Genomic DNA, 24,341 nt, shown 5'->3' with positions numbered 1-24,341 from the left:
ATTAAAAATGCGGTTTGCCCCACTGTGCAGCGGAAAATTCACCACGACGGCGAACGGCAACCCAAGTTTGTTATGTTTGCGCCAAGTTTTCTGATTTCATTCGGTGTTTTGGACTCGGCGAGACTGGAAGTTGATGCTGCCGCGTGAATGCCATCGTCGGTCAGGTATTAAAACGTGACACTTCTAATTCGCGTGTGATTCCCCCGAGTTTGCAGTCAATTTGTGATCAGAAAACATTTAAAATGCGTGGTTTACTTTGTGAAAAGATCTAATAACACTATGAAACTTAAATCAATGTGCAAGTGACGGTTATATAAATTAATTATATTAATTTAAAGCATAAATAATGCGAAGAGCCTGCAAATAAAGTACACTAAAAATACTCAAGGAAACATAATTTTTGTCGACATAACTCGAACAACATAATAGTGAATAATCAACGGCGCCGACATTTTGGCTGAAGAATACAAATTTTCATAAACGACAAACGATAATTTTCCATAACCAATAATATTATGACACATTTTATTGGATTTTAGTGGCTGAAACTATGGAACTTTGAATGAAATGATTCAAATAATTGGGCATATGTTAGAATTCATTGCTATATAAACCGATTATTATGCGCTTATTAATAGGAAAAGCAAAACTAAAAGAAACATTCTCCATCGGGTCGCAAAACGGTCCATTAAAATTATTATGTTGTGCTCTATGAAATTCTATGAGCCATTTTAGTTTTGTATTTTCCTTACCAACAGTTTAGAAACGAATTTACCTTCTGCTGGCGCAGATATACAAATTTTCTTATAAATATAGAAGTATCTCTCACTAAATTTGTTGTTCTTGCTTTTAAGCCCATGATCTATTGTCATCCTGGTGATTTTGAGATCTGGGGACTTACACATGAAACGTTCACACGAGCGCATATATAGGATGATTTTTTTTTTTTAAATATATTTTTTCTTCCCATTGTCTACACATAATATAGTTATGCAAGCATTTTGTTTGAGAAATGTACTAAAATCACTCGAAAAGATACACAATTGTGGCTGATAAAATGGAACTAAGACAAAAGACGACTGATGACAAAAATGAATGTGGCTATATCTCTATGTCTCTATGTACATACATTCCTGCGTCTTAAGGCACCGAAAATCTCGAATAATTCTTTGAAATTCTGGTATCTTGTCGATACAGCCCGAGTGGACCTAGTAATATACAAAAACTTAATTTAGCACAAGCTGCTAGCGCAAATGAAAATGTTTACACGTGCGCATTTGTGCCATTTGTCTCAGTAGGTGGTGAGGTATATATGCACGCTATATATACATATGTACATATATATATACCTGATTCTAAACATTCTAAATCGTGAGCCGATATCCTCCTAATGCCTGGTCTCGTATACGTATTATTCCATCCATTACACATCCAAACAGTCCAATATATAGGCACCCCCATACGCATTTCTTCTTGCCAGAATTCTGACAGACGCATGTACGGTTCCGAATGTAGGTTTATACGTATTCTAGAGGATATATTAGACTTTGTCTCGTGCAATTAGAGTAGCCAAGTAGCAGATGGCCCCCGCGTGTATTCCAAATGTATTTTCAAAGTATCCATTATCGTTTGGCTTGTATTTAGCAAAAGGAATCTACAACTCTCATGCGAATAGAAATTCTTTGATCCAATAATGCTCTTGTGTATGTATGGCCAATGAAAATATTATTGTTAAAAAAATATTAACGCGCACACGATAGACAAAGTTAATGCAGTGCAAAAGCTAATCAACATATTGTTCCGACTTTTGTGTGTGTGTGTGTGTGTGTGCGATGGGCTATTTTTTAACGCCAATCCGCTAATAGAAACCACAAATTAACGCATTTCGTGGAGCCTAATATGCAAGCTTTGGTATAGGTGTTCATAAACACTATAAAAAATAAATAAGTCGTTTGTTTAGGTTTTTAATTCGCATTATACAAGCCCGAAAATCGCTTCGACTTTTCAAATAAAACAGTCGAAACAGCATATGTACGGCCAAGACAATTTGTAAACACGTACAAGTACACAAAACGATTTGTAATTGACTTTAAGAGCCATAATGCTATCGCAATCGAAGTAAACAACAGATGATCGTATAACTCGGGAATGTATCCGTGAAGTTTTCTATCCGCAGCGATATTAATGTCATTTTCGATCAACAACAAAAAAAAACCCATCCAATCTGCAGTTTCCTCTCAGTGAAGTGAATAATTGCCCAGGATCGTGTCAACAATGCAGAATTCTCCGGCTCCGTGTGCCTGGTACTTGCCCTGGTCCCTGGCCGCCCAGCAGCACCAGCAAAAGATGCTGCAAATGCAGTCGCCGTTTCTGGACAAGATGGGCGCCACATCGGTGGGCGGCATCTTCGCTGGCCAGCCGCAGATGCAGCAACAATTGTCGCCCAATACGGCAGCAGCACCGCCGGCAAACTATCAGCAGCCCGCTTTGCATCCAAGCGCCGCACCAGGCGCACCACACTTCCACATGGGATCCCCGTATAGCCATCTGGCACCGCAGCTCCTCAACGCCGGACAGCTGAACCAGAACGCACTGATGCACTCCGCCATGTTCTCTTCCCTGCCACTTGGTGCGTACTATGCACCCGCCGCCGGCGCAGGTCACTCGGCCTTTGGTGGCGTTCCCCTGACCACGGCTGCCCAGCAATCTCTATTGGCCGCCACCGGAGGAGCAACTGCTGGCCATTTGGCCAACCAGCAGACGACGGCTCAAGTGCCCGTCCAGGTGCCCGTGCAAATGGCCCAACGGACAGCTCCGGCCGCCTGCTCCATGGTCCAGCCACTTAACTGCCTGCCGCACCAGGAACTGAATCACCTGTCGTCCATCAATCTCAACCTGCTGCGCAGTCCGGCGCCTCCGCTCCCAGCCATTCAGGTCTTGCCAAGTGCCGAGGTGCCGATTAATAAGAAGGTGAGTTGCAGTTTGCTTAGTACTTGTAATGATAGGCACTATTCGTACTTGAGCGAAGGCTAGTACTTAAATTACGTAGACAAGTGCACTGAGGCAAAATATCAGTAACTAACTTAGTGGTACAATAATATACGAAAGATAGTCTCACATGAAACTATTATCTTAATGATGGAAATATGTTACGTTAAAGGGTGGAGCAGTTTCATTGCCTTTTTTGTTTTCTTGATCATTCATAATTGGTATATTGAATACTTCATTGTATAATATATACACGTTTCTTAATTAAGAACAAGAAACAGAAATCTTCTTAATGGATAAAACAATTGATGGATTACTGCTTAGCTGCTTTTGTTTAATCAAGACATAAACACAAAAAGTTCTTCAGTTCCTCATGTAACTATAAAAAATTAGTTATGCAAATAAATAGAAAACCAAATCACTTGTGATTGCTTGTGCCTAATTAATTCTTTGCTTATACAAAATATGGCAGTGATTTACACTTTCACAAAATAATGTAAACTAAGTACACTCGATTTCCTTTCTATAATCCACAATTAAATCGCAATCCCGCGAGTGAGCAAATAAAAACCTAACCACCACTAATTGGTCTTCCAAGCGTTGATGTTGCCCCATAACGAGGTGTTGCACAATTCAAGCCGACAGCGATGTCAAAATTAATAACAAATTATTTCACATTTGAAAGCATATGGTCGAGTGTGTATGTTATTTAACAATAAAATCTTCTCGATATGTTTTTTTTTTTGTTTTGTTTTTAGGAGCCAGCTCAGTTGCGTTTTTCGGCATGAACATCGAGCTCTTTTGGCTCCAAGATTTTCCGCTTGGCTAAAGCCGCCTTATAATATACCTACTTACCAGCTATTTGCAGTGGCTATCTTTTGAAACCCGATGATTTCATAAGCCAAGTGGTGAGCGGGCAGCCGAATGAGCTGGTCAAGGTTATAGTTGGCTATAGCCTTACTCCAAACATATATATACATACATACATATATGTAGCTACTAGTAGAGTAGCTCCCAGATGTGCGATGTTTTCCATTGTTTAATGCACATGGGCTGTTTACACAGCGCAGTGTCTATAACTTTACACTTGCCATTGAATGACCATGAAAATCAACTTAGTTGCATCTGCGAGATAGCTAACGCTTGTAGATACATGCAGGCAGGGAGTATCTGATGGATGGAGGTGGTTCGAGGGTCTAAAGTATCTGCCACTGATTGATTGCAACAAAGGCTGCCCAGTTAGCTGCCTAAAATCTATTGATCGACTAATTGAAATGATTCACAAGTATCCATCTGAGATAACCCACTGCAAGCGGATCCACAATGCATATGTATGTATATACAATATATGTACATATAAAGTTGACATATATAGTATAGAATATCCGAGTTTGATCTTCACAGCCGCCAAGAACTGGAAAATCATATGTGGCTAAGTAGGCAAGAAGCGCCGTTATGGAAAAACTTGAGTAGGATGTCATTGGACCATTCCTGCAGCCTGATCGTTTGGATTCTTACACTTGTCCGGGTCTAAATGCATTCGTCAACAAGTTGCCTTGTTCGGAATATGCCCACTTACTGGAATCTAGTTTACTCAATCAAAACTGGCTTAAGTTTATACAGTTAAGCCCGATACAAATCACCTGGGCAATTTAATTGCTAACACTGCTACGCCATCGCAATTCTCAGAATGGCTGCAAAGTTGCTCAGTTGAAACTATGAAAGTTCAATAAACTCAATAGATAGCATATTTTAAAGTGAATTTTCCAATATCAAAGGTTTTTCCACCGTAGCACAGTGCCAATGTCATTTTCAATTTTAGAAAACCTAAACCATTTTCATTGTCACATGCTCACATTGTCCAAGTTTTTTTTTTTATTGTTTTCCATTTTTCCTCCGAATGCTCTAGCATTCAGATCTAGTTATCTTAAGCCTATTATATCAGCCATTTCAATGACGTAGTTTTGCTTTATGAAAAATGTTTTGTTTACAAGAGGCAGCGTATTGTATGAATATACTTTTCCATGCGTAGATCAAATACGTAATCTCTTTTAAAATTGATGTTTAAAAAGAATTTGAAGCAGAACTAAAACTGTATGATCAGTGCTCTTGAAAATAGATAATTAATATATGCATAGACATGGGTGGGTGGTGGTGGTCACGTGTAGTGCTCGTTTTTCAGTTTTTAGTTTTCACCATTCAGTTTTCCGCTTTTCCAGACATTCGCCGATCCGTTCGCACCTTGCGCAACACATTGGTGGTATTGGTGGTTTGCAGGCGATAAAAGCGTGCCGCCCGCGATTCGTACTTCGCCCCCGCACCTCCTCAGCTGATTCTCCATGAACAGCCTTGGGGTGGGCGGACTCATAAATATGCTCCTGGTGCCAGAATGAGACACTATATTTTCCAAGCGGCCGGCCACTCACTTATATCAAAGATTCAAAAGGCTTTTTTTAAACACACTTTCCCGACAGGAAAATACCTCGGAAATGCATTGGCTGTTCCATTTGGCTGGTAAAAAAGCACAAATTTAGAATATGATATAATGTAACTGAAACTATTTCCGTGGCAGTTCCGGAGAAACCAATATGCTCCGTGCCAGCAGTCATCAGGTATAATTGAATATGCATTATGCGGCTATCTCTGTATGTGCATATATATGCTCATGAATATATGCAAATGTCTGCTCATATATATATATATGTATATATACTACATACTTATAGAATATCTATATACACCAGCGATAATCAGTTACACTCAGAAATTTCGAGACAAGAACGATCTCAAGTGAGAGAAAATAAGAGACAGAGGCAAATATATGACCAAGCCATTTGCAATCTGAGAACGATTCGATCTTGGCTAGATTTTGAGATCGAAATGGATTTTTCTCTGAGTGTAGTGATCGTCTGTGGATGTGAGGGTGCCATGTGGGTTGGGATGATATGGTAAGGGGAACCGCCGTGCGCCAAGATCGCTGGCAACAGGTCGCCGCTGTTGAATGATTCAATTAATTGATCATCTTCGTTTATACTCAGCTCCCATGGATGAGTGGACGTGGAAGGCGGCGTGTAGGAGGTCTTCATTCATTTTTGTGTTCAATGGATATCATCACCGGTAATTGGCCAATACGAACGCAAAACGCATATCATTCGCCCGATCAAATTTTAGCCAACTAATTTCTGGATAGTCAGATTTCTTCTAGTTACTTGTTAAAAAAAAAAAAAACAACAACAAAAGGGGAAATAACATATATTTCGACTTTGAACGGTGCCAAGAGCATGTGTGTTTCGAATGTTATTAGTTAATGTGTCTTAAATTCTTGTGTCAATCAGAACTGATTTATTTTTAGTGGAGGACATGCACTAATGTAGCGTAACAAATATTTACTGCCCGCCTGTTTGTACATCACTTTGTGGGGTTGTCTTGTTTAAACGCTAACTCGTTGCGAGCAGGTGTTTACTGCTGAAATTAAACAAAAATAAACAATTATCTGCTAGTCGAATCTGAAGTTGATCAAAACTGGCAATTACATACATGGCGCGAGATGAACGTAGATACTGAATCTTGCGGATACAAGTCGTTTGTTACCCACTTTATTTTAACCGGAATTCCAGATGAGTTGCAACAAGACGATGTTCAAACTGAAGAAATAGTTTTCTAAACCATAAATTAAACATTTCATTTTCCCCTACTCTACATCCGGCAATAAATTAGAAATCTAAAACGTTCAATATTTCTTTAGGTTTCTATCAAAATCGAATCAAATCAAAATTTGGACATATTATGATTCCGCGATATAAAAGTTTCAATGGGAATTATGGGTAAATAATGATATCATAAACACGCCCCAAAAACCAAATACTTGCAGTTAGCTTTTACCATCGTTTTAGGTTTATTTTGGGTTAGTACAACAGCGCTAGTATATGTTCGGCTGTTCATAATGATCTAAATTTAAAACGTATTCATATATACTTCGAGTGTATCTTCTGTGCATTGTTCTGGGCTGAGACTGCTTTTCTCAAATATGCACGGTGTACACGGTCATGCATATGTGTATCCACGCGTTTTAGACCCATTGTAACTGCGGGGATTTCGCCGAGTATCTCAACCCGCACTGCCGGACGGCCGTCTAATGGTATCTGTGCCCATGGTATCCCCCGTGGTCGTGGTTGTGGTCCGTGGCTCTCCCGCGCGACTTTTTGGGCATGCAACATGTTTCCATCACCCGTTGGGCGCAATGCCAACGAAAGCAACGAGCAGCGGAATGCCATAATGGAGTAATGCGACTAGCAGATACCGGGCACTTGAAACTAATATACCCTCTTGTGGGGGCAATAAAAGGGGGCAGAAGCTGATCAAAGATTTATTTTCTTGTGCTTTTTAGATTACTAAGTTTGGCTACTACTAAAAAAATTTCATATAAAAAGATTATGTACGATTTTCAATAATATTTCAATGCTGTTACTTAGCTTTGTTTGAATTCTTGTGAGGCTTTATGGATTTTTCAACTTTACAGTACAGTACGAGGTCCGTTAAACTTCCAAATTTCAATTACATCCTTTTCAAATTGTCCAATATGCTCCGCTTACCTTCGAATACCGCGCATAAAAGACAAACGTCAGCCAATAGTAGCTCTATGAAGGCACCAGACATATAAGCGTCGAAGCCAAGTACATATCCCAAACTGTTTATAAATATATATATGTGTTCCTAGAACAATATTTAGGTATCTGTACGAACTTACGTAATATAAAGCATAATGTAACATTAGACCTGCCGACTTGCCCGCCAAGAGCATCTCACTTTGACCCAAATGGAATGGGTCTACCAAAGATTAATGGAGGGAAAATAAACAAAGTAATTCCCATTGAAATGAAGGAGAAGGTGAAAATAGATTTGGGTAATATTGGGGTTGATATTGCGGATTATCTATAGCTGATATATGAGCATCTTAATCAGAATGTGTTAGTTACATATCTTGAAATTCTTAATTATTTATTACAGACTACTTCTCCCAGGGACTCTGAGAATCTTAAAATCAAGGTTCCAGAAAAGCGGAAAACAGACGATAATGATCAGATAAAAGAGCTAAAGAAAGTAAGTAATACTCAATGATATGTGAAGTACATTAAGTGATGTAATAATATTTTAGGCTAAACTGGAGACAAAAGCATTGAAGGCTAAGAGGCCGGGATTCACGGATGAAAGATACCAGGAAACATCCTACTATATGGAAAACGGTATGTCATTCTGCACATCACAAAAGAATTATCGTTGAGAATGCATTTATAAATAGGTCTACGCAAGGTGTATCCGTACTACTTTACATTCACAACATTTACAAAAGGTCGCTGGGTGGGCGAAAAGATATTGGATATATTCTCGCGAGAATTTCGGGCACATCCCGCTGAGGAATATGAACGTTGTATCCAAACTGGCACATTGACAGTCAACTTTGAGAAGGTACCCATTGACTATCGGCTGAAACATAACGATCTTCTCGCCAATATAGTTCACAGGTATAATATTCATATTTTACTTATATATTTTAAAACTCACATAATGTGTTCTGTGTAATTTCTCTTCATAATCCGTCTATTCTAAATTTGTTTTTCACCAAAACCAGCAAAGTAACGCTATAAATTATAAATACATTGTCAACTGTTCCAAAATCATCAATTCAAATAAATAATCCATAGTTAATACAAACCCAATGACTTAAAAACCTTGTTAAGATTTTTTGATTTTCTAACATTATAAATAATTGTACTTCATTAGTAAAACATACTTACAATTTATAACTTAACTGAACTAAGTCAAATGAAACAAGTCTTTTCAACTATACATAGCAATAGAAATGAATAAAAAGTAATATAAATTTTTACGACCATAGCCATATAATTGAAAAGCCTTTCAAGATACAGCCCATTAAACCAGACTTCAGTGAGCCAATGAGAATGAGTCTCGTAAAAGTTGCCCATCCATTTAGCATATCTTAATAATCTTACCGATCTCTAGTGATATAGCCGATGGAGATGATATATCGAACTAACCCCAGTTTCATGGCTATCTTTACAGACACGAAGTTCCTGTGACTTGTCAACCAATTAAAATTGTGCATATGGATGAGGACATTGTAGTTGTAAATAAGCCAGCATCGATACCTGTAAGTGGCTTAAACGACCGCCATGTTACACATTTAATACAGAAATAGTTAATTACTTCGACTTTTGGCTGTATTTGAATGTTATCACCGTCAGCCAAACCTACTTCCTGCACATCTATATATACGCCGATTTTATGGTTTAGCTATTGTTTAGATATATCTAATCCTTCCTTGTGACTCCTTGTGACTTACAGGTGCATCCGTGTGGACGTTATAGGCACAACACCGTAGTCTTCATTCTGGCCAAGGAGTTCAATCTCAAGAATCTACGCACAATTCACCGACTAGATCGGTTGACCTCGGGACTCCTACTTTTTGGACGCAGTCCGAAGAAGGCGCGCCAAATGGAGCAGCAGATTCGCAACAGGCAGGTGGAGAAGGAGTACATCTGCAGGGTGGAGGGCGTTTTTCCAGAGTGAGTAAAGATACTAACATTAAAGATAACCTTAAGATAAGAATTTTTTTAAATTTCCCAGTGGCATCGTGGAGTGCAAGGAGCCCATTGAAGTAGTTAGCTACAAGATTGGCGTGTGCAAAGTATCGGCCAAGGGCAAGGATTGCACGACTACCTTCCAGAAGCTATCCCAAAATGGCACCACCAGTGTGGTGCTCTGCAAACCACTCACTGGCCGAATGCATCAGATAAGAGTGCACTTGCAATATTTAGGTGAGTTTATCTTGAATATAGTGATTTGTAATACTTACTTAGTTAGTTACTAAATGAAAGTGTCACATTTTCCGTAGGTTATCCCATTCTAAACGATCCACTGTACAATCACGAAGTCTTCGGTCCGCTGAAAGGACGATCCGGAGATATCGGTGGCAAGTCGGATGAAGAGCTTATACGAGATCTCATAAACATACACAATGCAGAGAACTGGCTGGGCATAGATTGTGATTCGGATATATCCATGTTCAAGAGCACCAAGGATGAGGCAGATCGGGAAAGTCTCAGCAGTGAGCACACTTCCGGTGTGTTAACCCATATGTTATCTTAAGATGCAGTGTATCTTATATCCTATGACATCTTTCAGTTGTTCATCATAGCGATGATGATGGATGCGTCAATTCGCGGGAAACTACACCACCTTGCAATGAGCCACAGCAGCCGGAAAATAGTGTTAAACTTTTAGAAACTACAAATGCAGTCAAGGAGTATCAAGTTGCGGCACAGAAGTCTTCCTCGGAAATTTGCCCAGCTCCACTGGATGCAGTGGAGAGTCCACTGAATGGAGGTGGATGCAATGTGGGCAAGGTGACAGTAGATGAGCATTGCTATGAGTGCAAAGTGCACTACCGTGATCCAAAGTCAAAGGACCTTATAATGTATCTGCACGCATGGAAGTACAAGGTAATTAATTAAAATACAAACTGTAATCATTTAATAACTATATATTTTCTAGGGCCCTGGATGGGAGTACGAAACTGAGTTACCGAATTGGGCCCGCAACGATTGGGACCACTTAGACTCGGCATGAGTATACAATAGTGCATATGTTAGCAACCAAACAGACCAAAATCAAACAAAATTCTATATATCATACATAAAAGATGTGCCTTTAAGATTGGATAGCATGCGTACGCTTTTGTTAATGCGTTATACGATAATATTTACTATATACACAAAGGCGTTTAGATCGATTGTATTAAAATATATATAAATATATATATTCTAGGATCCTATCAAAGTTCACAATCAACCACAAATAGGCTAATACAAGAGCTGAAAAGACGTGCAAATAAATTCGAAGCTTTTACTACAAAATATTAGGTATATTTATATGTATACAAGACATGCACTTATCTGAATTAATGATATGTGAAAGGCAATATATTATTATACTGTAATCGGAATAGACAACTTTATAGAAATTAGTTTATATGAGTGTAAAGCAAAAATCATATACGGAAAAAGTGAATATAAATAAAATTTTACAAATGTTTCTTAGAAAATGTGCCGCATTTATCTCAAGGAATTCAAATCTGCAACAAACATATATTCAAAAGCTCTTTGGATGGTAAGTGCTTAAACATTAAAGTCCCTGAAAACCCAACGAATGAGAAAACTAGACGCAATTAAATCTAGAATAAGAACAAATGGTACAAAACCGACTTGCCGCCCCTTTTGCAATGAAAGTTTTCAACTTTTTTCATTAAAATACGCTTTTGCATTCTACTACTTCGTACTGCTTCAAAAGTAATAGATGAATTTTTTATTAAAGAGGGTAAACATACAAGCACTTGCACCCTTATATGTGCTAACTGGACTTTTGTTACCCCTTGTGGCACGAAAGTTATTAAACATTTGAGCAATGACTGCAGTCGGTACACCACACATGTATATTCAAGTAAGTTCGTGCCCCTGGCTAAAAATTAAAATTGGGGTTATTAAATAGGAATGCATGATTAATATTAAGTCATCCGCATTGCAATTTTGGAACGTCTGTTTTTCAAGTTCTCATTGCAGTGTAATAAAAAGGGGTAGCATATAGTATACCCATGTCCTGAGGTTGCTCTAGTTTAAAGTATTTCAATATATGTATACCTCACAGATTCTTTTCTGACCGCAATTTTAAACATTTCCTCTTAAGACATCTCAAAACACATAAATCAAGTCCAATCGCCTGAGGACAAAGGATTTTCCTTCCTTGAAACTTACATTGTTGGTCATTCTAATTTATAATCCAGATGTATTGTTATACTAGTAAGTATCCACAGAAAGAAATTCAAAGTATCTTCAGCAGCAGGAGATTCAGAAATTACAGGACACTCTGTGATATACAAATAATGAATGCTTAAGAAAACATCTCTAGTTTATATTACTCATTAAATTTTATTAAGCATATACTTTCGTTGCTTTAGAGTAAAAAAAAGTATTTTACGCTGGTGTTAGGTATACAATGAATGTTCTGATTTCCATTGGGCTCAGCTCGATAATGTATTCCTGGTTGCTACTATCTGACTTGAAGGAGTTGTAAGGACCCTCAGTCGACTTGGAGCTGCGTCCCTCGTCCTTTTTCTCCTGTCGCGTTTCTGTTTCGCGCCTAATGCGATTGCTCTCGGCACCCAGCTGTCCAGCTGGCAAGGCTTCGTCGGCGTACTTAACACCCAACATGGGCTTCTCGGCACTTAGTAGGTGAACGGATTCGGCGGGTTGCGAGAATGTGGCATACGTGTTGAACGCGGCTTCTTCAGGATCCGGCGCAAACTGAAGTCGTCGACTTTCGTCCAGCCAGGCATTGCCATCCAGAGTCGTTTCACGGATGCCCTCGACATCGAAGGCACTCAGCACGTTCTTGACATTGAACTGCACGGGCTGGGAGTAGGATGCATCCTCGCCGTTCTCCATGATGTGCTCGAAGCGCACAAGGAGTTGGTTCTCATGCCAGGGCTCCAAGGTGAGCAGATGCACGGGCTTCGGCAGAACCAATGAAATTCCACTAAACTATAAGATTTCAATTGAAATAACATCAATTCATTTTATAAGTATGCCAGCCACTTACGATATTGGTGAAAGCTGTCTGCCATTCATCGGCACTGTAATCCTCCATATTGCTAAAGAACTTCCATGTGGGCAGCAGTTTCTCCAGCTGGGTTAGCCTCTCGATTCCCTTGAGGGAAACACCTTCCCGATCCGTCGACTTGCCGAAGAACAGATGATGCTTGCCTCGGGCAATCAGTCCATCGCCATACTCGGTTTCATTCAAGGCCTCGCCCACACCAAAGGCATCGTCCTTCAACAGACGACGGTGAACCATCAGTTCCAAGGATCCGTCTTTCAAGGAGCTACCACCCTGGGCTCTATCCGTAAGTATGGCCATGCGGGCTGTGTCATCCTCCACATCTATTTTAGTCGTAATGGGATAGTAATTGCCAGCAACGGCTTCGTTGATTTTCACACTCCACGTATCGCGATGGTTGATTTTCCTCTTGATCATCTCGCGACCTGTTAGAAGTAATTTGGCTTGAAAATCTGATCTTAAAACTTATGACTTTCCTCGGAATTACCATTTGAATCGGTGCGGAAAATGCCATCCGAAGCGATGTCAGAGTTGAAGCGAGTAATCACCTCCTTGCCAATGCCATCATCAATGGGAATGGGTCCAACCAACCATTCGAATTCGGCGTATGAATCCTTGTTGTAAACACGCACCACCTGGCTAATCCAATCGTTGAACTTCTGATGCACCTCATGAACCAGATCACCCTTGTAGACTTCAATTTCGACTTGATCGGTGGCAAAGTGAATCTTGTTCTCGTTGGGTCGGAAGATATAGGCACCAGATGATCGATTCAGGAACTCCGCGTTGTTTCCAACAGCACCCTCATAGAATAGGAACTCCTGACTGACCAATCTGGTTAGGCCATCAGCAGTGACTTCGGAAAGGAAACCATTGGTGTCGAAACCAAGTTGAATGTGCTAGAAACATAAAAAAAATATATTAATTTATATAAATTATATATATAGAACTGTGTTAATATCTTACACTATTTCCAATCACTGTAACGCTGGAGGTTCTTTTCGGCAAAGCCTTTGATCTAGTATTACCCTCGGTACTATCCAGTTTTTCAACATAGTATGTACGGTATCCCAAAGCTGGAATATTGGTGGCTAGGAAAACAATTTCGTATTTGGCTGTGGAATTTCTGTGCTTAATGTCGATCAGCACTTGGGGAATCGGAACAGCTTGGCTTTCCAGAGTAACACCTGAAAGTAATGATCATCTGTTTATACTGAATCTCTTCCAGCTTTTTCTATGCAACATACCCTTGTTATCGATGATCCTGTAGTTGGAATATGGCACAGGAATCCTCACATACTCATTAACCGTGTGAGCCAGTGGATTGTAGAGGGTTAGAGCAAATCTATCGTTCGCCTCGGACACGGGACACGAGGTGATATTTAGTAGGGCACACGTTTTGAACTCAAACACATATTTGGCCGACGTATCCTTGACATTATCCTTCGATTGCACCGTCAATTGATTCAAGGCATTACGAGTGGTAGCTCCACAAGCTCTGAAGGCAACACTCATCCGCTTGGCATAGTCCAGAGCCACCTTTTCCTTCTCTGTTCCAGTTATGGCATCGTGATGCTGCATTATTCCGAGCGTTTCCCTCATGAAGGTCAAGTGGGGATCGAATTCTTCGGGTTTCTTGGGCGCCAGGGCACTCAACTGCTTGCAGACCTGCAGGAAATGATTGCCATCCCGTTCGAATCGCTTCAAGGTGGGTCGCGATGTGAAATATCCCGTCCAGTAAGCATGAGGATCGGAAGCGTATGGGAAGAAGTCGTCGCTCTTGGTTGGCCAGGTGATACCGGCATCGTGCAGGGATTTCAGATAGCACGATGGAGTGGAGTATAGAAGATTGATATTCGAACCATTTGCCTGGCGTTCATTGCCATATCTATGGGTAGGTAAAAAAAGGGAACTATATAGTGCCTATGCCTTTTCTCATCGCCAAGCTCTGTTAAGGAAAGCCCCTACTTACTTAATTAGCTTGTCCAGATTTTTGTACCACATATCAGCGTTCTGGTAGTGGAAATCCTCACCCATGGTCAGAATCACGTTGGGCGTGCGAAAGTGTTCGGCCATTTCCGTTACGTAAGCCAGGAATGCATCCACCTGTTTTTTCACACACATGGCAGTCAAATTGAACTAGGTTTCTGGGATGATAACGGACGGCACAGTTTTGGACAGAACAATTTGGAATTTGAAGGGGCTTTCTTTAACAGTTAGCTGCGCAAGGACATAACAATATGCAATTACCGTATCAACTTGTCGAGGTTCTTATAGTAAACTTGAGCAGCCTGGTATGTAAAATCACCGCCCATTGTGACAATGATATTGTTGGTGCGGTAGTATTGCGATTGGGTCTTGGCGAAATCCAAAAACGTATCGATCTAATAATGATGGGAATGGGATACACAAATGAAAGACATAACAGAAGCTCAACCAATGCCAGAGTAAAACATAAAAAAGACCACATATGGTATCAGTTCTTACGCGCTCTTTAACATTATTGTCGGGACTGTGTTTGCCATCGATTATGGGTGCATCGTTGCATAGGATATCGAAGCAGAAGCCATCTGGTGCCTGGTAGTTGTTGTAGAGGGCGCCACTGAACAGATCCGCTTCCTCTCCTAAAATATAGCAAGTAGATTTAGTTAAAAGGTCTTACAATGAGCGTAAGTTAAGTACCCAAATTCGCTGATCCATGCCATATCATCTCTGCATTTTTGGTCATCAGACGCTCGTCCTTATCCTGGTAGTCCAGTCTACCGAAGAACATGCCATCGAAACCCATTTGCGCAAACATGGATGCCATTTCACGGGAATGACCAAAGGGATCTATTTGCCATCCAACACGCGGACGTCCGCACTCACCAAAGGTATCATTCAAAAGTCTGCATTTGAAAAACTCATTTAATAGTTAATACAAAAATGTATCAGCGCATTCAGACATACCTCAATCCCCAGGAGAACTGATCAATCACACTCTGGTAATGGGTGGTGGCCTCGTCATTCATGCTCCAGGCGCCGCCAATAAATTCGAGTCTTCCCTGCTCCACCAGCATCTTTACTGCCTCCTGGACCTTGGGCTTCTGCTCCTTCCACCACTTGAAGAAGAAGGCAGATTCCACATAGATGAAACGCTTCTCGGGATCCCTGAGCAGAGCCTCCACAACCGAATCGATTATGTACTGGACTCCAGCCTTTTGGATCTTGGTCTCGCTGCCATAGTAGTATTGGTCAACGGTCTTCAGCCATCCCACATCGTCATGTGTGTGGGCCACCAGGTGCACGTTCAACATGTTGGGTTTGGTTGGATGGCAGCTCTGAAAAATCAAAATTGGAATATTTATATCTATTTTTTTCAGATTTATTAAATCCTCTTTATCTTGCCATTCAGAATTTCTAACTAAGCTATGCATTGCTTATATAAATTACAATAAATATATCAGAACTTCATTCATTTCATCTGCTTTACGATTTTGAAATAGTTTAGTGAGTTGAGTGTATCGGCACTTAACTGTCTCAAGTCCTATATCATTTTTCTCCTTTGCTTAAGGCTTATCAGTGCAAAATCGAATAGCTTATTTGCCTTTATTTTTCACCTTTTGCATTTGTTCACAAATTAATGCTGAGATTGCCGGCAAATTTATATACCCTATGCGTTTATACTGTATACCAGTAATCAGTTCCATTCTTACTTTAAACTGAACCTGTAGAAGGTGTTTTCTGTATTTGCAAGGCTGCAAGCAACATGTTGCATGCCCCACCATTTCTATGCCTTTTTCTAAGAATGGTTTAAGTAACCTACCTGATAGCCGCACTGGGATGCTTTTGGTTGAATACTCCGCAAATCGGCATCGTGAATCAGGCAGCCGAGGGCGCAAAAGAACACCAGCCACACCGAAGTCTTCGCAGACATTGCACTTTTCGTATTTTATTTATTTACGTTTGTGCACTTTACATTCAACTTTTGATTTTTCACTTGCACAGTACTGCACGATATATATATATGTATATACACACACAGGCACACAGAGGTTGCGGGAACAACCGACTTATAGAGAAAGTTCCAACCGACCCAAACGATCGCATCGGCCTCTCAATGCGGACTGCTCAACCTGAGATCGTAAACTCAGCTCGAGACCTACTTGAGAATGTACGAAAATTGAGAAAGTGAGCAAGTATTCCCACATATGTACATATGCATATGTTTGTACTTAGGATCGTTTGTAGGTATGTATGTGCGGGTAATTCGCCGGGTTGAAATACTGATAGGCTTATAAAGTATGTACATGCGCGCTCTTAAGTATTCCTTTAAAGATTGCTAAACTGGCTTTAGATTGATCCATTTAATCGTTTTAACACCATAAATTGCTCAAGTGCTTAATTGGTTTCTGAAAACCGATTGCAAACACAAGTGCATTCGTGATAACCAACTAATCCACATTACTATCGAAAACTCAAAAAAGGGTCTGAGTGGTGCACTTCAGAAACAGGAGGTAATAACCTCGGGCCCAGTAACTGCGATAAAACTATAAACTATAAAACCATAACTTCGCAGTAAGGTGCGTTTATTAAGGTGAGTTCAAAAGATCGTTCGAATATATGTAAATGCTAACCGTACGAAAGCTGATTGATAGAATGCTGATAATCCCAATTACCAGTAAAATATATCAGAAAATTGTCATTTCAAAGCTAGAAACATCGCAAATCGTAGCATTTCTACGACTTGAGATAGTTTACATATAAGAACTAAGAAATTTCAGGAAATTTCATTCAATAACTAAGCAGTCCAAAAAAGTTCATAAGTTCATTAAGTATTATTATACTTAGGTATTATACTCTAGGTATATTATACCTAGATGTGCATATATATTTACAAATATCTGCAAATTGTATATATATATATATATATATACTAATGATTGGAAGTCTTAGCACAAAGTTTTGTAAATAAATCCCATTGGTTTATTAACATTTGGCAGGGGATAAATTGACCTTCAAAAATTTTGTTCAATTAAATTGATGGCATTTCTAAACTTTTTACAAAAGAATAATAAGGCATGAATGTTTGGAAATTTTTAAGTTGTGGTCTAGAACATTTTTCCCAATAAACTTTGGAAACTATCGGATGTAGAGGTTTTTCTGCATAATCTATATATTATTGTAAATAAAGGTATTATTTTATACATATGAATACAGTATCCTTGAAGAAAACCACATATCACCATTATAATTGGTATAACAAATACAAGACCATCTATTGTATGTATGTACCACTTGATTGAGTACAAATTCATAAAGCTTCCATTCGTAATCGGAATAATTAATTACTTGAAACGATTGCAGCGATGATAAGGATTATAATGCAAAATACAGAAGTCGTTGAGTACAAATTAAACATAAACAAATGCGAATAAGTATGTTTATTTTGAAAACTCAGTTGATAAGCGGCAAACCTAAAGTTCACTCCTCTATACATAATCATTATTTTTAGCGAACGTGAATGAAGATTTACACTGGCATAAGTACAAACAAACCAATATTAACGAGTATTTTCCCATCTATCTAGGGTGTAAATGTTTATCGCTGTTGCTCCTAAATGGATTTTAATTTCATAATCCCACTCAAGTTAATAATGCGATCGCAGTACAAGGTTTATCGCCTCAAGTGCCACATTGCTGGGGCCTAAGGAGTTGCCTCATTTCTCGTTTCATTTTATTCGACTCAACGCTACCGATAAGACCAATCCCCGAGGAGCTCTGCGTTTACCGAAATGGAATACTTCGGTGGCATACTCGTATTTATCACACTGTTTCTACTGAACACAGCGATATGCGAGACAACCTGTGGATTCGAGGTAACCCATTCTGGAGTACATATTTGTTGGGCCATATATCTTGAAGTATACCCACTAATTGTAGGCATGTCCCGCAACGAAACTAAACATGATCAATGTGCACTTGGTGCCGCATTCGCACGACGACGTTGGATGGCTAAAGACAGTGGATCAGTATTATTATGGTAGTCAGAACAAGATACAACACGCTGGAGTCCAATACATTTTGGACACCGTGGTGGAGGAGCTCCTCAAGGATTCGTCGAGGCGCTTCATCCAGGTGGAAACGTTTTTCTTTGCAAAATGGTATTCGGAGCAAACTGAAACGGTCCAAAGGGCGGTGAAAAAGTTGGTGGCCCAAGGACGTTTGGAATTCGCTGGTGGAGCTTGGAGCATGAACGATGAGGCCACAGTTCACTATCAAAGTGTTGTAGATCAGTTTAACCTGGGCTTAAGGTAGGTTAACTTCCATTAAAAGGATAAGATATATAGTTGATTCTATTGCAGATATCTTAAAGATACTTTTGGTGATTGTGGACGCCCCACGGTTGGTTGGCAGATCGATCCATTTGGTCATTCCCGAGAAATGGCCTCCATATTCGCACAAATGGCATTTAATGGTGAATTTTTCGCACGCATGGACTACGTTGATAAGAAGCAACGTATGCTGGATCTGGAAATGGAGATGATTTGGCAGTCCAGCGAGTCCCTAAAGAATTCGAATATATTCACTGGCATGCTCTACAATCACTATTCAGCTCCTCCGGGATTCTGTTTCGATATCAATTGCGAGGATGCACCAATTATCGATGGCGAGAGCTATGATAATAACGTGGATGCGAGAGTCAGTGAGTTTATAGACTATGTTAAGAACATGTCTAAGTCGTATCGATCCACTCACATCATGGTGCCCATGGGAGATGATTTTCAGTACGAAGATGCAGCAGTTAACTTCAAGAATATGGACAAACTTATCAAGTGAGTACAGCAACCAATTGGCATGCAAAACAGGAAGTTTTATTCAACATTACTATATTTCTTATCGATGGCTTTTCTATAATACTTATCAGGTACGTCAACGATCGCCAATCGACGGGATCCCAAGTCAACGTATTCTACTCCACACCCTCGTGTTATCTTTATGAATTGCACCAATTGAAGCAAACTTGGCCAAACAAAACGGAAGACTTCTTTCCATATTCCAGTGATTCGCACTCCTACTGGACCGGATACTTCACCTCACGACCCACCCAAAAACGTTTCCACAGGGATGGCAATCACTTCTTCCAAACTGTTAAGCAATTGAGTGTGTTGGCCAACTTGAGTGGCACCCAGTACTCCGAAGATCTGGATAATCTGAGTCAGGCAATGGGCATAATGCAGCATCATGATGCTGTTACGGGTACCGAAAAACAGGCGGTGGCCAGCGACTATGATCGCTTATTGTTCAAGGCCATCGTTGGAGCTGAAAACAGTGCCCGAGATGCCCTACGATCTCTGACCAATCTGACCTCAGGGGAGTTCGAGAGTTGCCTGGAACTCAACATAAGTGTTTGTGCCTTCACCCAAGATACCGCCAACAATGTGATTGTGACCCTGGTCAATCCATTGGCTCATTCTTCAACACAATATGTGCGTGTTCCGGCGAAGAACGAGAACTACATAGTCACCGATGAGAAAGGTATATACTCTATATCCATTCGGAATAATAACTAATCTTTCTAAAACTTCAAATCAGGTCGTGAAGTATTTTCCGAAGTGGTTCCCGTTCCCTGGCAAGTTTTGGCGTTGGAACATCGACCTAATGATACCCAGCACGAGTTGGTTTTTGAAGCCAGTGTTGATAAAATAGCCAACTTTTTGATTCGTGTGCTACCATCACCGAAAAATATTGCAGAAGATCAAGTCCAATTCCCGGTAGAGAGGAGCCAGGATGAGTTAACAGTGGAGACTTCGGTAAGGATATACCTTGATCTTATTATATATTAACCATTAACTTCAACTAACACATTTCAGCTGGTAAAACTGACTTTTGATACCACAACGGGTGGCTTGAAAACTGTGAAAATGAACGGATTTACGGAAAATATTCAACAGACCTTTGGTATATACAAGGGTTATCGCGGCAATAATGGTGAATCGAAAAACCGATCATCCGGTGCCTATGTTTTCCGTCCATATGGCGATATTGAAATTGTGAACAACAAGGTGGAGCTATCATTCTATAATGGCACCAAGGTTAAGGAAGTCCATCAGCATGTCAACGAATGGATCTCCCAGGTAATCCGAATCTATGAGGACGTCAATCGTGTTGAATTTGAATGGCTAGTCGGACCGATTCCAACGGATGATGATGTTGGCAAGGAGATAATCACCCGGTTTTCCAGCAACATATCCTCGAAGGGCAAGTTCTACACGGACTCAAATGGTCGTGAAATCCTGGAACGTGAGAGAAATCAGCGGGAGCACTTCACTCCGGATATGTCGGAGGCTATAAGTGGAAACTATTACCCGGTGACTGGTCAAATTTCGTTACAAGATGACGAAAAGCGAATCACCCTGCTGAATGATAGAGCCCAGGGTGGAACCAGCCTAAAGGATGGCGAACTGGAGCTGATGCTCCATCGTCGCCTTCTGAACGATGATGCGTTTGGAGTGGGCGAAGCCCTAAATGAGACGCAATATGGAACTGGTTTGATTGCAAGAGGAAAGATATACCTAATCCTCGATGCTGTTGATGGGAAACCAAATCAAAGATTGCTGCAACACCAGTTGGACCAACACTTCTGGAAGTTCTTTAGCAAGTCCAATGGCGTCGCCTCTGTAAACAGGAACATGATTCCCGATTTCTTCGGTATTCCCGAATCCGTTGAATTGCTTTCCTTGGAACCCTACTCAAAGGACCAAATATTAATACGACTGGAGAACTTTAATACCGAAGGAAACGTAGTTAGCTTCAACATTTACCCACTTTTTGAGTCCCTAGATGGATATCAAATTTGGGAAACCACTCTGGATGGTAATATGTTGTTGGAGGACGTGAAGAGATTTAAATTTGCCCAAGATGGCACCGGTTCCATTCCTTCCTCCGTTGAATATTACCATGCTCCTCACAATCCCTTGACGGCCAATTCAACGATGAACGCCTCCGGATTCGTGGTCACACTGGTTCCCATGCAGATTCGCACATTTATAATCCAACAAAAGTATATTCCATCATGAATCAATAAAGAAATATAACGACTTTGCAAAACTAAACGGAGCTCATGAATTTTTTTAAGTTATTTTAAAGTTTATAAAAAATTTCACTTCACTTGCATTTAGTATACTATCCATATATATTGATTTAACAAATCGAGAATTCGATATATAGAAGACCAACAATACCTTCGAGTAATTTCTTTAAACAAATTGTTTAGCAAAATGTAATTTGCTTCTTTTTGACCAGCCGTTTATTTAAAGTAGTTTAAGTATAATAAACATCTAACATTCCAAATGGCAGAGTGGCGCAAGTGCAAAATGTAATAGTTTTAAATAAATAATGAAGTTAGCTGCTGCTTAATAGCAGAAAGCCATTTTCGAGCTTAGTCACGCTAAAGAATTTATGGCTTTTCAAAAGGCAAAATTGGTATAAAATTTGTGGTCTAAAAAACAATTATTTAGTCGCCTAAGAACTGGATTACTATACTCATAGTCAATAAAAAATAGGAATCTATAGAATTTCATCATTATGGTGGCCAAGAACTCAAAGTACAGAAATGGTTTAAAAATTGTAATAAATTACTTTGTTTTGTATTTCAACAATTGTTGCATACATGGATTTCGCTATCTTACGGATTCAATGCTTATACTGTTCGAGAAGTAAGTTGTAAATTACTTAAACTAATTATTAGTGATTAAAATACGTTTCGGTTTCCAGATTCCTCTGGCTAATTCTACTGATTGCTTCGATATATTTTTGCATAATTGTCTGCTTATCATCTATTGATCGTTACTACACCAAAAGCACACATATTGGAATCGAAGTATTGCTAAATTCCCATAAACTAAAATCAAACAATAATTTATTGATTTCATAGCGAAATTATATTTTTTGGAATACAACTTTGCCGAGTGTTACAGTTTGTCCAGTGGATCGACTTAATATCACATATTTCGCGGATTATTGTCGGTAAATTGTTACTAAATGTAATCATATAACTCATATTTTTAACAATTCATTTCAAGTAACAATGGCATCAAGGGACCGCAAAGAGATATTTTATGGGATTTTCTCGAGAACTTGGCCAATTCGACGTATATAAACTTTCAGAATATTCCCCAGAACGAGCAGATCGATCAGATAATTGAGGATATAGGTCTGAAACCGGAACACTATACCGAGCTAATTTACAATCTAACCTACGATAGAACATATGAACCCAATTTCAATGAACGCATTCGCTGTATGGATGGTGCAATGTTTATTCATGTCCGCCAGGTTTTTGAAATCAAATTTAGTGTCTGCATCTTTTGACTTACATTTATTTCCGACAGGTTCTTACTGAGTGGGGATTGTGCTACCTGGGCAATTCAAAGCTAACCGAAGAATATAGCTCACGTTATTTCATATTCGGAAAGTATCCAGAGTACAATAAGTATGAGTACGAAAACATACGACTTCCATATCAGGTTGGTTCCTTCTTTCAAAAGGATACGCAATACGCTTTACTGGGCTTCAAGGGTCCGGCAATAATTGTGAGTTGTTTAAAACTAGTTAATTGTTAATTAAGCAGTTTATTGAGTGCTAAACATTTCAAAGGCCTTTGCACATTCAGCATTTGAGGTAATGAAGGTGGATTCCAATTCTGATTATGCCTACGATGGTATTTTGTACGATCTGAGCACCGAAGAGATTACTGCCGAGGATAACCTAGAGCAGTGAGTTTCAAGTTCATTTTATAAGATAAAACAAATCCATAAATTATTATATTAATTCCCAGAGATACCACGGTGGCCATGAGAAGATGCCGATTTCCCCACGAATCAAATTTAACACATTTTCCCTTCTACACTCGAAATATTTGTCAGCAAGAATGCAGGATAAATCTGGCATATAAAATTTGCAAATGTATCCCACATTTTTATCCCAATCGCAGTAAGTTTAGAAAATGTTTCTCTTTTAAATCTGAAAATCTTGACTTTTCATTTAGTTGCAAACCCCAAGCCAGTGTGCGATTATAAAACTTTAAGATCGTGCTTTCCCCATCATGCAAGTAAGTACAAAACAAGTGAATAAAAAAATTTTATATCAAATAATGTTCTTTGTGAATAAAATATATTCACCTTTTATAGGTTTTTTTCTAAAGTTGTACGAGGAAAATGGCAAACACGAGAATCCAGCTATTTGTTACTGCGAACAGAACTGCCATGATTCAGTAGTTACAATGAAGTCCATGAATGTAGGTCTCACATTTAACTATATTTAATAAATAAAAAAAACATTAAACATATATTTCAATCATTTTTTAGCCCATGTCCGGAGCAAAACAATTACTGGGAGGAATTGGAAGCGCTGTTTCAGTAAAAACTTGGCCACAAAGTCGACTAAGACGACAAGTTATATTCTCACTGACCGATCTTTTGGGTAACTAATTACATAGTTTAATAGTTTCTTTAATTTTTAATTAATTTAATTATTAGTTTCGATTGGCGGAACAGCCGGACTTTTCCTGGGATTTAGTGTTCTGGGCTTTGTTGAAGTTATATACTTCTTTACAATTAGAATAGTCTTTCAAATATTGGGTTACACCCTGTAAGAATAAACTAATGCTTTGTTTAATATTTA

At 39.4% G+C, this 24,341-nt stretch overlaps 4 protein-coding genes across 9 annotated transcripts; 3 read left to right on the top strand and 1 right to left on the bottom strand.

Moving 5' to 3' along the window:
• The first annotated feature begins 96 nt into the window (after positions 1 to 96).
• On the top strand, positions 97 to 11,106 carry RluA-1 (RluA pseudouridine synthase 1). Of its 4 annotated transcripts, none has more exons than NM_164932.2 (11): positions 97 to 164; positions 2,120 to 2,970; positions 7,996 to 8,088; positions 8,144 to 8,231; positions 8,288 to 8,510; positions 9,070 to 9,157; positions 9,352 to 9,572; positions 9,634 to 9,824; positions 9,902 to 10,129; positions 10,192 to 10,508; positions 10,561 to 11,106. In NM_164932.2, exons 2-11 carry the CDS (start codon positions 2,275 to 2,277, stop codon positions 10,633 to 10,635), a joined length of 2,220 nt encoding a protein of 739 aa, NP_723594.1. In that variant the 5' UTR covers positions 97 to 164; positions 2,120 to 2,274; the 3' UTR covers positions 10,636 to 11,106. The 4 variants fall into 4 exon arrangements, with proteins under 4 accessions (NP_723594.1, NP_723592.1, NP_723593.1 ...); NM_164930.2 differs by having other exon boundaries at positions 1,961 to 2,970; NM_164931.2 differs by having other exon boundaries at positions 97 to 298; positions 1,961 to 2,970.
• An 867-nt stretch (positions 11,107 to 11,973) lies between these two features.
• Positions 11,974 to 16,788, bottom strand: LManII (Lysosomal alpha-mannosidase II). Of its 2 annotated transcripts, none has more exons than NM_135564.4 (10): positions 16,484 to 16,788; positions 15,628 to 15,998; positions 15,361 to 15,566; positions 15,166 to 15,302; positions 14,929 to 15,062; positions 13,926 to 14,566; positions 13,645 to 13,865; positions 13,166 to 13,577; positions 12,661 to 13,103; positions 11,974 to 12,602 (listed from the first exon to the last, which is right to left on the bottom strand). In NM_135564.4, exons 1-10 carry the CDS (start codon positions 16,592 to 16,594, stop codon positions 12,036 to 12,038), a joined length of 3,243 nt encoding a protein of 1,080 aa, NP_609408.1. In that variant the 5' UTR covers positions 16,595 to 16,788; the 3' UTR covers positions 11,974 to 12,035. The 2 variants fall into 2 exon arrangements, with proteins under 2 accessions (NP_609408.1, NP_723591.1); NM_164929.2 differs by lacking the exon at positions 14,929 to 15,062 and adding an exon at positions 14,651 to 14,784.
• A 416-nt stretch (positions 16,789 to 17,204) lies between these two features.
• Positions 17,205 to 21,769, top strand: LManI (Lysosomal alpha-mannosidase I). 2 transcript variants are annotated; one of them, NM_001273421.1, is made up of 7 exons: positions 17,205 to 17,254; positions 18,248 to 18,535; positions 18,600 to 18,970; positions 19,022 to 19,492; positions 19,585 to 20,195; positions 20,253 to 20,470; positions 20,531 to 21,769. In NM_001273421.1, the coding sequence occupies exons 3-7, from the start codon at positions 18,624 to 18,626 to the stop codon at positions 21,734 to 21,736; spliced, it is 2,853 nt and encodes a 950-aa protein (NP_001260350.1). In that variant the 5' UTR covers positions 17,205 to 17,254; positions 18,248 to 18,535; positions 18,600 to 18,623; the 3' UTR covers positions 21,737 to 21,769. The 2 variants fall into 2 exon arrangements, with proteins under 2 accessions (NP_001260350.1, NP_609407.1); NM_135563.3 differs by lacking the exon at positions 17,205 to 17,254 and having other exon boundaries at positions 18,310 to 18,535.
• Positions 21,770 to 22,049: 280 nt separating this feature from the next.
• On the top strand, positions 22,050 to 24,312 carry ppk10 (pickpocket 10; the record flags this gene model as incomplete). The annotated part of the gene is made up of 11 exons (NM_001038805.2): positions 22,050 to 22,375; positions 22,434 to 22,539; positions 22,594 to 22,685; positions 22,742 to 22,994; positions 23,051 to 23,251; positions 23,316 to 23,434; positions 23,497 to 23,651; positions 23,707 to 23,769; positions 23,849 to 23,955; positions 24,026 to 24,140; positions 24,197 to 24,312. Exons 1-11 carry the CDS (start codon positions 22,245 to 22,247, stop codon positions 24,310 to 24,312), a joined length of 1,458 nt encoding a protein of 485 aa, NP_001033894.1. The 5' UTR covers positions 22,050 to 22,244.
• Positions 24,313 to 24,341: the final 29 nt, after the last annotated feature.

This window comes from Drosophila melanogaster, chromosome 2L, assembly GCF_000001215.4.
Source record: "Drosophila melanogaster chromosome 2L".
Taxonomy (NCBI): Eukaryota; Metazoa; Arthropoda; class Insecta; order Diptera; family Drosophilidae; genus Drosophila; species Drosophila melanogaster.
This window is presented reverse-complemented; position numbering and strand designations above follow the sequence as displayed.